This window comes from Fukomys damarensis, unplaced genomic scaffold (genome assembly GCF_012274545.1).
Source record: "Fukomys damarensis isolate Sample0158 unplaced genomic scaffold, DMR_v1.0_HiC HiC_scaffold_15, whole genome shotgun sequence".
NCBI lineage: Eukaryota > Metazoa > Chordata > Mammalia > Rodentia > Bathyergidae > Fukomys > Fukomys damarensis.
Window position 1 is genome coordinate 56,489,186 of NW_022900927.1, and position 12,301 is coordinate 56,501,486.

Sequence of the window (12,301 nt, forward strand, 5' to 3'; positions counted from 1 at the left end):
GCTCTAACCCTTCGTGCACCTCGTCTAAGGCTTCCAAGATTTCCTTTTTTGTAGGAGTCCTGAGAGCTGTGTTTAACAAAGCCCAATAAGAAAAGGTATTTTCTGGAAAACAATCGGGCTCATCCACAAGGGCTTTATTCAACTGTTTTCCACCTCTCCCATACTTCAGCGTTTATTTCTGCCTCATCACACAGCCATGGACAAACTGTGTCCAGAATCTTAGCAAAGGCCTCTAATTGTGCCCTTTTAACTTTTACTCCTTGTGCCTCCAATAGGCTCTGAATAGAATTTGCTACATAATCTCTGGATTCCGATTGTACCATAATTAACATTCTCTAACTTATAAAATCTTCCCAATGGACTTGACACTGTCTACCTTCTTTCACTTTTTTTTCTTTTTACCTTCTTTCACTTTTTCTTACTTTCTTTTCACTTTTTCTTACCTTCTTTTCATTTTTTTCTTACTTTCTTTTCACTTTTTCTTACCTTCTTTTCATTTTTTTCCCTTACTTTCTTTTCACTTTTTCTTACCTTCTTTTCATTTTTTTTTCTTACTTTCTTTTCACTTTTTCTTCATGAAGTGAACGGTAGACTTACTGCGAGGATCAGGTGCAGCAGTCAGTCCTCCGGAGCACCGTCGCTGCCTTCGACCTGGGTCCGGGATTACATATCCTCATCAACTTTCAGGTCCCTGTTCGGGCGCCACTCCACCACCCCCGCTAGAAACACTCCTGGCCTGTATGGCTGGGGAGTGGAAGGCTTCCTTCTTCCCTGCCCGAGGCTATGTTTCTGCTGCCTCTGCTGTGCCCCTTTACTTTAGGAACATCAAGTGTGAAAATTGAGTGTGACACCTTCCACCCATGTTACCGAAGTGTCCCTTTCTTTAATGACCGCAATGGGACAGAAACACACAATGTGGCAGAGGAGAGTCCATCTTTCCTTGGGAAGAGAGAAGAAAAGTCTTAAACAAATAGGGTTTAAAATGGTGTCATTGTCACCTTGAAGGAGAGAAGTCCCTGAGGCTAAGGGCGGAAGAGGGAGAACATCAGGTCAACAGTTCTAGACCAGGTCCACCAAAAGGAGAAAAGAAAAGAGAAAGCCAGGAAGCCAGAGCTGTCAAAATTCAAGCACTGAGGATAACACAGACTCGGCAAGAACAAAGAATAAAGCTGGCCGTGGTGGTGCACTCAGGAGGCTGAGGCAGGAGGATGGCCAAGAGTTCCAGGCCAGCCTGGGCTACATAGTGAGTTCAAGGCCAGCCTGAACTGCATAGTGAGACCCTGTCTCCAAAAAAAGTGAATTTTACGGTAAGTGAATTACCATATTTTAAAAAAAGGATCCAAGAGCTTCAGTCAGTTCCCTTCCCTTGCACCTACCTAGAGATGGCAGTGGCAGCAACAAGTCCTCAAAGCCATCAGCACCGGTGTCGGCTCAGCAGCCTCTGTGAGCTGGTGGAGCTCGGGCCCTGAGTGCGGAACAGCTGTGCACCAGCCTTCCGCCTGGAACCTCCGGAACACTGCACCTCCCCGGGGCTTGCTGGGCTGTCCTCTGCCGGGCACAGGTAAGGTTGGGATACTGGGGAGGGGAAGGGACAGGAAAAGAAGGGAGACGCCTGCGTGTCGAGTCTCCATGAGGAAAGTACTCATTATGTACTGCAAACCTGTAATGATAAAGATAAAAGTTTTCTTCTGTTTTTTGGTACCGGGGATTGAACTCGGGACCTTGTGCTTGTGAGTTGGGCGCAGTGCCCCTGAGCTAAATCCCCAACCCAGGAGGTATTTTTTTTAAAGGTTGGAAATTCTGAGTCAAGGTGGTGAGCAAACTGGACACACACCTATAACCCCAGCACTCTAGGAGGCTGAGGCATGAAGATCCAAAGTTCCAGCCTAGTCTGGGCAACTTAGCAAGACCCTGTCTGGAAAAAAAAAAGGAAAACGGATGCATATTGAGGCCATATTCTTAAGTGAAATAAATAGAACACACATGTGTAAATACTGAATAGTTTCTATGGTGTGAAAAACTAAAAGTGTAAGTGAGACCCAAATTGTGTAACTGACAATGTGAAATAGGAAGAAAAGGGCTAAAGGTACAGGGGGAAGTGGGAAGGGTAAGGGAAAGGAAATGAGGGAAAAGAAAAAATATGAGAAAAAGAAAAAGTGGAAACAAAGTCTTTGTAAATAGGGGAGGGTGGAGGGGGTGAAGGGAGGGCAGGGGAATGGGGAAAAAATGAGAACCAAGACCTGTCATGTAAAGGCACAAGATCCCAATGATGAATGAAACTGTACTGTCTACCTAAAATGTACCAATAAACTCAGTGAAAAAAAAATTGAACAAATGATTTAGAAGTGCGGTCTTCATTGTTAAGACAGTCTCTCTGTGTAGTTCAAACTGGCCTTGAACTCACTATGTTGCCCAGGCTGTCCTCAAACTGGTGGCGATCCTCCTGCCTCAGCCTCCCGGGTGCTGGGATCACAGGCGTGCGCCTCACTACCAGCTGGAAGTGCTGTCAAACTCAGGAAAGAAGCTGACACTCAGCTGGGAGTTCCCTGTATGATGACTGGAGCTTCAGAAATCCCCGTTTCCGGGCCAGGGATTTAGCTGATCGGTGCTGCCGCCTTCCTCACAAGCAGAAGGTCCTCAGTTTGATCCCCGGTACAATAAAAAGACCATTTCTAACATCACAGGTGGTGATTTCCCAGGTCAGGGGCTGAGATGCATCCCCACGGGGCCCAATCATGGCAGCTTCCTGTTCCCTGCCCCTCAGACTCCCTCACACTGGGAAATATCTAACGACGTAGAGAGAATCTGTCTTCCTTTGGCTTTGCTTTTTTAAAAATTGTCGGAAACCATTTTCAGAACTTCTCTGTGGTTTTCCTTCATGCTTCGTGTACAACTGCAGTGCATGCTTATGCTGCGGTGAAGGGACTGGGAGCCTTGTACGTTCGCTTAGTCCCGTCAGGATTTGCCCTTGACTTAAGGATAGGGTCACTCAGTTAGGTAAGGAAGGGTGGACAGCAGAAGCAAAGTGTTATGGGACGGGGTCCTGCGGCTTCTTCCTAGGTGCTTGGTGTCCCAAACGAGAAATTGGACGAGATACACAGAAAAGGCAGTGCAAGGGTACGTTTAGCACTGGGGATTTAGCTCAATGGTTCCACTGCCTGCTGCACAAGGACCCAAGTTCAATCCCCTGTACCAAAAAAACAAACAAACAAACAAAAAAAAACCCAAAAGTGTACATTTACTGAAGCCTGGTATGATGGCGCATGCCTGTGATCCCAGTACTCAGGAGGCTGAGGCAGGAGGATGTCCTCAAGTCCAGTTTGGGCTGGTGAAAAGACTCCCAGTGGCCCCAAGCTTAGGGAAAGAAGTCTTTCATAACCAAAACTCCTGGGTTATCTCGTTCATGTAAATAAGGCACTTGGAAAGACATTGTATCAAATGCTCAGCCTCAAACCACAAGTAAACAGTCCTATCAAGGTGGCTTCCTAGGACTGGGGATTTGGCTCAGGGATTCCGCTCCCTGCTTCGCAAGCACAAGGTCCTGAGTTTGATCCCCAGTACCAAAAAAAAAAAAAAAAGTTGGCTCCTGTTATGTAATAATGAATGCTCAGACATGGTGACTTTTGGTTTGGTTGTGCCCACGTGAAAATTAAGGATTGAAAAGAGCATTTTTTTAAAAAACAGTTTTTTTTCGGTACCAGGGATTGAACTTGGGACTTTGCATTTGTGAAGCAGGCACCAGAATCTCTGAGCTAAATCCCCTGCCAAAAAAAATTTTTTTCTAAGACACCGTCTCTATGAAGCCCACACTGGCCTTGAACTCTCTAGGATCCTCCTGCTTCAGCCTCCTGAGTGCCGGGATTACAGGCCTGCAGCACACATCATTTTAAAACATGGACAGGTGAGCGAAGCTCCACAGATGTCAGAAGCAGGCCGGCAGTGGGCAGGGAAAGGTGTGCAGGAGGATTTCCATGTGCAACCAGCCTGTGCGCGGAGGCTGTCTACAGGGAGATTTCCGGGAGAGCAACAGAGCTCTAGAACTGTGAGGTGTCTTAATTGTACTCCAGTTACAAAGAAGATAGCAGCGATCAAAGATGATTTAAGATGTCATCGGATAATTAAGGAAAAAAATCACAGTGTGAGAGAGAGCCACATTTAATGTCAGCAAAGGCCTTTCCAGGACAACAAAGGAGAACCGCTTGAACCCCGGTGCAGTGCGCACGCCTGTAATCCCAGCACTCCAGAGGCAGAGGCAGGAGGATCACTGTGAGTTTGAGGCCAGCTTGAGCTACATGGTGAGTTCAGATTCAATTCTGAACTACATAGACCGAGTCTCAAAGACAGACAAACAAACGTTTGAAGTATTCTTTGACCCTTGCACAGGACGGCGCATGCGCATCCCTTGTATCCTTTTCTTTCTTGAGCAGGGTCTTGCTGTATACTCCAGGCTGGGCTCAAACTCAAGGTGATCCTCCCGCCTCAGCCTCCAGAGTGTGGCGGTCACAGGCCTGCACCACCAAGCCCGGCTTTCCTGTGCCATTTTTGAAATTTCTCCTAACGAAGTTGCTCTTGCTAAAGTCACCAGTGCCTTTCCACCACTGTCCCTTCTTTCCATAGTAGTTGTTGCAGCCAAGTAAACTTATTTCACCGAATATTTTCCCTCCTAACTTCCATGTGATTATTCTATGCAGCATTTTCTCCCCTCTCCGCTCTCTGGGTTAGTACGCATCGGTCCCACCCTCGGAAAGGCGTCACCTTCCTTCTCTCTCCACCCCTTTTTTCCCCTCCTGTGTCCCCCACCGTTCTTTCTCATCTTCCGTTTCTTTGCAGAATCCATCCCAGCATTTACCACCCTGGCCGCAAACATTAAACTCCCGATATGCACAGATGTGCGCGCCCTGCCCTTCCCACAGTGCAGTCTCTCCCCGCCCGGCCCTATCTCTGGGTGCAGGCCTGGGGCTCAGGCCGCACACAGCCCATCTTACAGCCCCCACCCTCCTCTGTCCTGTCGCAGGAGGAAACCTCTCCACCCAGGAGTCCAAGCCAGAAACCCGGGTCCTCTCCTCGACTACTCTGCCCCAGGTCCTTTAATCCCACTTCAGACAGCTTCTGTGTCAGCCTCTGCACTCTCTGCACACACAAGTCCTCACTAGTATCGCCATCAGCTGGACGGGGGTGCAGAAGGAATGAAGATGTGTTATGTACTCGTGCTGACTGCATACTGAGGGCGAGGACTCGCAGAGAGCAAAAGAATACTGTTATCAGGAATGACACCAGTATTTTCACACTAGCATGTTCTCCTGTTTCAATTTCTTTCAAACTTGGAGATGTTACTGTGGAGAAAAGCTTTAAAAATGGTTTTGAGAGCCAGGAGTGGTGGCACAACCTTGTAATCCCAGCACTCAGGAGGCTGAGGCAGGAGGGTCACTGAGGCCAGCCAGGACTGTATAGTGATATCCTGTCTCAAAGATAACGGGGAAAACAAAAGTTTTGAGAACAGACATGGTGTTACCTTTTAAAAATTTTTGTCAAGACACAAAACCACCATCATCTTCTCTCTTTGCTATTTCATAGTGATCATGTACGGACAGGGTTTAAATATAAAAATGAAAAGTCCAGAACTCTCAGAGGAGGAGGCAGTGGGACAGGAACCACCGGAACGCCATCTGAGTGATCCCTCTCAAAGCAGAAGACTACCATTCTCAGCTTGAGAATCTCTGTATTGTATAGTTTTTTGTTATTGTTTGAGACAAGGTCTTGCTATGTAGGTCAGGGTGGCTTTGAACTCTTTGTAGCCCAGGCTGACCTAGAAATCTGTGGCAATCCTCCTGTCTCAGCCTCCTGGATACTGAGACTACAGGCGTGGACCACCACACCCAGATTTTTTTTTTCCTGTTTCGTGCAGTAGTGGGGATCTAACCCAGGTGCACTCCAGCACTGAACTATAGCCTGTGTTCTTTTTTTTTTTAATTTTGAGACAGGCTTTGAATTTGCGATTCTCCTGCCTCAGACTTCAGAGTGCTGGGATCACAGGCCAGGCACCACCGTGTCTGGCTTTGGCTCAAATATTAAAATTTAACTTGGGAGGGCCTGACATTTAGCTCAGTAGCTCCACTGCCTGCCTCGTAAGCGCAAAGACCTGAGTTCAATTCTGGTACCAAAAAAAAAATTTTTTTTTTAACTTGGGAGGCTGAGGCTGAGGACTGCTGTGAATTCAAGTACAGCCTGGGCTACGTAGCGAGTTCAAGGCCAGCCCAAACTGCATAGTAAGACCCTGTCTCAAAAAACAAAATTAAATTTAAATATTCCTATTTGGTTCTACTGTGAAGGCTGAAAACCACACCCTTTAGGGTCCTTTACAATTTGGGACGGTTTGCTTACTCCACCAAATCCTCCCAGAACCACTGCATATTCTCTCCCACTGGTGAGAATATGTGGCTCATACTGGAGTGATTTCCTCTCTCTCAGAAGTGCTTTCGCAAAGTTCATGTCAGGATTCAGCCCCCGTTCAGACATCCAAGTTCTGGCGCCCAGGTCGGCCCAGGAGAGGGGAGCAGCCTCGCTGGAAACTGCTCCTCCAGTAGCCCTGATCTCGGAGTTAGTAGTCGTTGTCATCACCCCCGCAACTGGAAATCAATTCCGCAGTGGGAGCCTCCAGCCCTGGTGCTGTGCGGGGCAGCCCGTGCCAGCTGGCATGGGCACAGTTTGGGTTGGCACAACTACAGCAGGGGTAGGGGTGTCGCTGGAAGAGGCCGGGAATGGTGCAGGACAAGGCCGCCCCAAACAGATGCTCACCAAGGCTGAGAGCCCCTGCTGTATGAGCTAAGTCTCTCTTGGGCCACCCTTCACCTCAGAAATCCTTAATCATCCTTCAAGTTCAAGAGATCTTGCTATGTAGTCCCAGCTAGCCTCGAACTTGTGGCGATGCTCCTGCCTCAGCCTCTCGAGTGCAAGCTTCTAGCAATAACTTTAACACCAAGAAGAGCAGGTTATGGGGCTGGGGATTTAGCTCAGTGGTTCCAGTGCCTGCCTCATAAGTGCAAGGGCCCAAGTTTGATCCCTGGTACAAAAAACAAAACACACACAGAAAACAAGGTTGTGGGGCCTCCTGAGAACAGCCACAGCCTTGCCCCAATCTGAAAATCTTTCAGACCTCTTGAAAGTCCTGTAAGACTTAAGTCTCACTTTTACTCCTGGAGCGTGAACAGCCAAGAGGCTTCCATGATGCTGGGCTCAGAAGCTCAGCGAGGCTCCAGGAACTTGTCGGACAGCGAGAGTCACCCAGGAAGGAACACACCAGGCAAGTTGGCAAATAGACCTTTATTAGTCTGGCCAGACGGCACTCTCCAAGCCAAGTAGCTCAGAGAGGCGGCCAGCTCAGAAACAGAGGCCATTTTATATAGGGCTAAGGGGGGGTTTACACTTACAACTTACAGGAAGAGGACAAAGGCAAAGAATCAGTTGATCTGAGCTAGTGGTCATCAAGCATATACTTGACCGTCACGTACTAATGATCAGCAGATCGATTATCCATTATTCCATTTACAACTTAGATTATAATGTTCAGAACATTCAACTATAGGCAAGTAAGGAGTGGCGTGATTTGTGTTGGGTCTCTGTGTTCACTACAGTTTCCATTTAGTTTCCCAGCTACTTCAAAGCAGTTACCTAACAATTCACAATTAATCATTAGTTATCCTATAAGGGATGGGGGGAGCGACAGTCTCTAGGTCGTTTGCTGGTCAACATGGAGTCGCTCTGGTTCAGTCAGGCTCTTACAGTCCCTCACCTTCTTGCAGATTAGCTTGGACTAGAACAGAAAGAGAATTAAAATGACATAAGGAAAGTGTTAACACTTCCTTTCTTTTTTTTTTTTTCTTTTTATTTGAGACAGGTTCTTGCTGGGTAGTTCAGGCTGGCCTCAGACTTGTTGCGATCCTCCTGCCTCTGCCTCCCCAGTGCTGGGATTACAGGTGTTTGCCAGCATGCCCAGTTTATGTGGTTGTAGATGTGTCTTCATTTGTCCCGCTGATTAATGTCAAATTTTGTTGGTGGGTTCCACGGTGACGAGGACTATTTTTCTCTGTACATTGCTGGATCTGGGCATATACTGGGTACTGAATGGATGGACGGAGGATGGGTGGATTTCCAGCCAAAGAGCAGCCCACATGGAACAGCGGATGCAAAATGCTCCAAGGTCAGACGCACCCTGAGGATGGGGAGACTAGAGAAGCAGGCAAGGCCATATTTTACTGATTTCAGATAAAGAGTAGCTACTTCTACTTTTTTGACATTGAATTTGGTTCACTACCTTTGAAATATCGAAGTTAATAGCAGTAGCTAGCTACCAGACAGCAAAAGCAGTTTCAAATCCAGAGATGTTTACAGAGAAAAATAGACATACGTGGAAGAGAAGAGATTTTCAGTAGGATCAGACAGGTTCCATCTTCTCCCTTTCTTGTTGGGTGCTGGGGATGGAACCCAGGGTCCTGAACATGCCAAGCCCCTGCCCTGTGTACCACCGAACTACAATCCCAGCCTCTAGACACTGCCCCTTTTGAAGCTGTGGTCAGAGCCTGTGTGAGTTTTAATATCCAGCCACTAGCAAGGAAGCCGGATGCGCTGATGAAGTTGTCCCTAGTTTGAAACTAATGAAAACACCCAACTTCTGGAGGTGAACAAGGGCCCATATTCAGCAGAAATTGAAGACAGCCAACCACAGCCTCCCAAATCTCAAACTGTAATTTGAACACAAGGTTGTCTTATTAAAAATTCGGTAGAGAAACAGGCAAAATTTGAGCTCAGTGTGATGGTGCACACCCCTCAGCATTTGGGAGGGAGGCTGAAGCAGGAGGATCGCCACAAGGCCTACCTGGGCTATAATACATAGCAAGATGCTACCTTAAAAGCAAAAAAAAAAAAAAAAAAAAAAAAAAAAAAAAAAGGAAAGCAAAATTCAATTGCATTCACCTGCATCCTAAATCCAAAAGAAAGGTGACAGAAAAATAGATAAATTGGATGGTGAGCTTTTGCAGTACTGAGGAGGCCGTGTCCCCGACTATAAGGCCTGCAATTGTCGTCCTAACTGGAAAACAGAGGTGTGTTGGAGTTGCTATCCGAATCATCGCGGTTTGGAGCACAGTACAGGAGACGCGGGATTCCATCTTCCAAAGGTATCTCCAGTGGGGAGGCAGCCTCGCCCCAGTCCCTGGCTGTGAATAGCTACGCAGTCCTTGTGAATCACATAAAAAGGGTGTAAGTGAATGCGTATTTGGGCTCCCCTCCTGTTTAACGCACGATTTAATTTTTCTTTTTCTCTCTTTTTTTTTTGTGGTGGGGATTGAACTCGGGACCATGTGTTTGAGAGGCAGGCAGCGGAACCACTGCGCTAAATCCCCAGCCCCGATTTAATTTTTATTACTTTAGTTTTTTATTTCGATTTTTTGAGAGGGTCTCGATATGGAGTTCAGGCTGGCCTCAAAGTCCCGATGACCCTCCTACTTCAGCCTTTCAAATACTGGGATTAGAGGCGTGTGGCCCCACTTCACGGGGTCTTAATGTACGATGGGGAAAGCCAGGCGTATTCATTGATTCTGTTCCGGCCAAGACGCTGCTCCTCTTGCAGGCTGGCTTCTCTATACCTTAGTCTGGAGCTGAAGATCCCCTTTCAGCTGATCCCACGAAGGCCGAGCTGCATGGCGAATGCAAGGGGAGCAGGACCCGGCCGCGCAGGCAGGTCCCAAGCAAAGGGCGCCGGCCACCGAGGCGGCGTCGAGCCGGGCAGAAGGTCGACCCCGGGTCCTCCGCCGTCCCAGCATTCCCCGCACACTACCATCGAGAGCGACTTCCGGCGGCGTGGGGAGGGAGGTGGGGGAGAAGGAGCCGGCCCTTGCCGCTCTGTCGCGCTCCCTCGCGCTCTCTCTGGCATCATGGCGGGCGTGGAGGAGGCAGAGGCCTCCGGGAGCCACCTGAATGGAGACCTGGACCCAGACGACAGGGACGAAGGAGCGGCTTCTACGGCCGAGGAAGCAGCCAAGAAAAAGAAACGGAAGAAGAAGAAGAGTAAAGGGGCTGTTGCAGGTAGAGAGAGTCGGGTTTTCCCAGGTCCTACCAGGAATGGCCGAACGACTTGCTCGGCTCAGGCCCTGCGGGGCCAGCAGGAGCGGGGACCCCGAGCCCTGGACTGGATGAATTCCCAGGCCTTACTTAGAGAGTGGCAAGGCTGAGCTACAGAGCCAGCCCGGGGAGGGACGGCTTCTCCGCGGACCGGGGCACTGGTGGGGAGTCGAGGGGAAAAGCGCGGCTGAGCTTCGATGTGGTGGCTCTGGGGTCGCCGCGGCCCCGGTCGCCAGAACTGTTGTGCGCAGACCGCGGCTCGGACCCCAAACCACGCGCAGAGCGCAGGTCCCAACCGTCCTGCGAGCGCCCGGGCTCCGTACAAACCCTGTTCTGATCCGACCGGTTCGGCGCCTCGGCTGCGTCCACCCGGACGCGTTCCGCTCGTGTCCTGCCGGGCCCCACCCCACCGCCCCCCGGTTTTCACTGGGGTTTTTATTGAGCGGTGCACTTGGCGGGGAGGGGGGCTGTCTGCCCTCCCCGTCCTGTCCGTGAGACTTGGCGCTGCGGGTTTTCTCCTGCCTCTTCCCCAGCATCGCTGAGCGTTAGGGCCGTGAGCCCGAATTCGGAGGCCCCTCGCAGGCCGCTCGGGCGGGGGACTCCTGTGGCTGCTAATGGGACATCCTCAGCAGTGACCTCTGAGCCCCCTGGTACGACAAGGAAGGAAGCGAAAAGTTTACAGTTGGATCATGTTATGAGCTAGGAATTTGTTTTTATTTTTGAGAAGTCATTTTTCTTGGTGAATAAGCTCTTTTAGGAAAATTTTTTTTAAATGTTTGTAATTAAAATCAGTCAAGAAAGAGCTAGAGAAAAATGGGGAAGCCAGAAGTGATTAACGTGGAGTTGAGAGAGGTTGGGGAGGGCTAATGTACATCTTTATGAAATTTAGATTAGACGGGAGTAGAAGAGAGAGTTGTAGTTTTGCTGGATCTCGCAGGGCACGCTCCCGGGGGCTCTTCTGGCTTTCCTAGGAAATCTGAAGTCTGCACTTGGTCCTTGGAGGTGTGAATCTCCTGTAGTAACCAGAACGGCACTGCAGCATGTGCTACCCCGGATCACGACTTCTACACTCTGCTCCTCGAGCTGGGCTGTAGTCTCTTCCAGAGCAGGGGCCTGGTCTCTGCTTAGGCTTTCAAGATTTTCTGTTTTCTTTACTGGGAGGACTGAACCCTGGGCCTTGCACCTGCCCGGCGGGTACCCTACCACTGAGCCACAGCTTCAGCCCTTTCTACTATTTCTTTTTTGGCAGTATCTCTCTAAATTGCCCAGGGTGTTCTTGAACTTGCTGTTCTCCTGTCTCAGTCTCCTCAGTAGTAGGGACAAGCCCGTAGCTGGGATTTCAGGTGTGCACTACTGTGCCCGGCTAAGAATTCCTGTCTTGTCTTGTTCTGATTTATCCAACCCATCCTGACGACTTCTTTCTTCAAGAAGCTGGGAGTGAATTACACATGAATCTTGCTCTTCAGAGGCCTCAGCAATGACAACTAATCTACCTGGTAGTTAAAATATTTGTATGTAGTCTAATTGTTGAGTACTTTTAAGGATAGGAACTAAATGACTTTTTCATTTAGCCTTTATCTCTTAGCATGTATAGTGGATATATTGTAGAATGAATTAACAAATGGACAGTGCTATTTGTATAGAAATTTTTTTTTAATGTTACATTTCTGCTGGCTTGCATCACCAGTGGCACATGCGTGAGCGTCTCATCTGGCCGTGGCTGGGTCTGTCCTCGTTGTGAATGTGTTAACAAATTGTTTTCACAGTAATGGTTCTGTTTTGGTTTCCTGAGCAGTTTTCAGAAAAGGATTTGTAAATTTTGCAGGATCATTAGACATATTTTGGTGGGATGGTATCCTTTTTACATTTGATTTGTTTTATTCGATCTTCAGGGCAGCAGGAACCTGATAAAGAATCAGGAGCCTCTGTGGATGAGATAGCAAAACAGTTGGAAAGACAAGCATTGGAGGAGAAAGAAAGAGATGATGATGATGACGGTGAGTGATTCTTGTCTTTGCGATTAGAAAAGATAGAAAATGTGACATTCTTTTAATAAGATGTGCATATTTGCCCGTGTAACCTAGTCTCTGACATTTTACGTGTCCAGTGAACAGCACAGATAAAAGGTAGTAGGCTTCAGTCTCCTGCCCAGTGTATGATGCAGGCCTGAGAAAAAAAAAAAAAA

General features: G+C 48.4%; 1 protein-coding gene across 1 annotated transcript in view; it reads left to right on the forward strand.

Moving 5' to 3' along the window:
• Positions 1-9,811: 9,811 nt before the first annotated feature.
• Positions 9,812-12,301, forward strand: part of Metap2 (methionyl aminopeptidase 2) — a 29,367-nt gene continuing 26,877 nt past the window's right edge. Inside the window, exons 1-2 of the mRNA XM_010629176.3 lie at positions 9,812-10,080; positions 12,009-12,113. Of these exons, the coding sequence (XP_010627478.1) occupies positions 9,930-10,080; positions 12,009-12,113 (256 nt within the window). The 5' untranslated portion in view covers positions 9,812-9,929. The remainder of the gene's footprint in view (positions 10,081-12,008; positions 12,114-12,301) is intronic.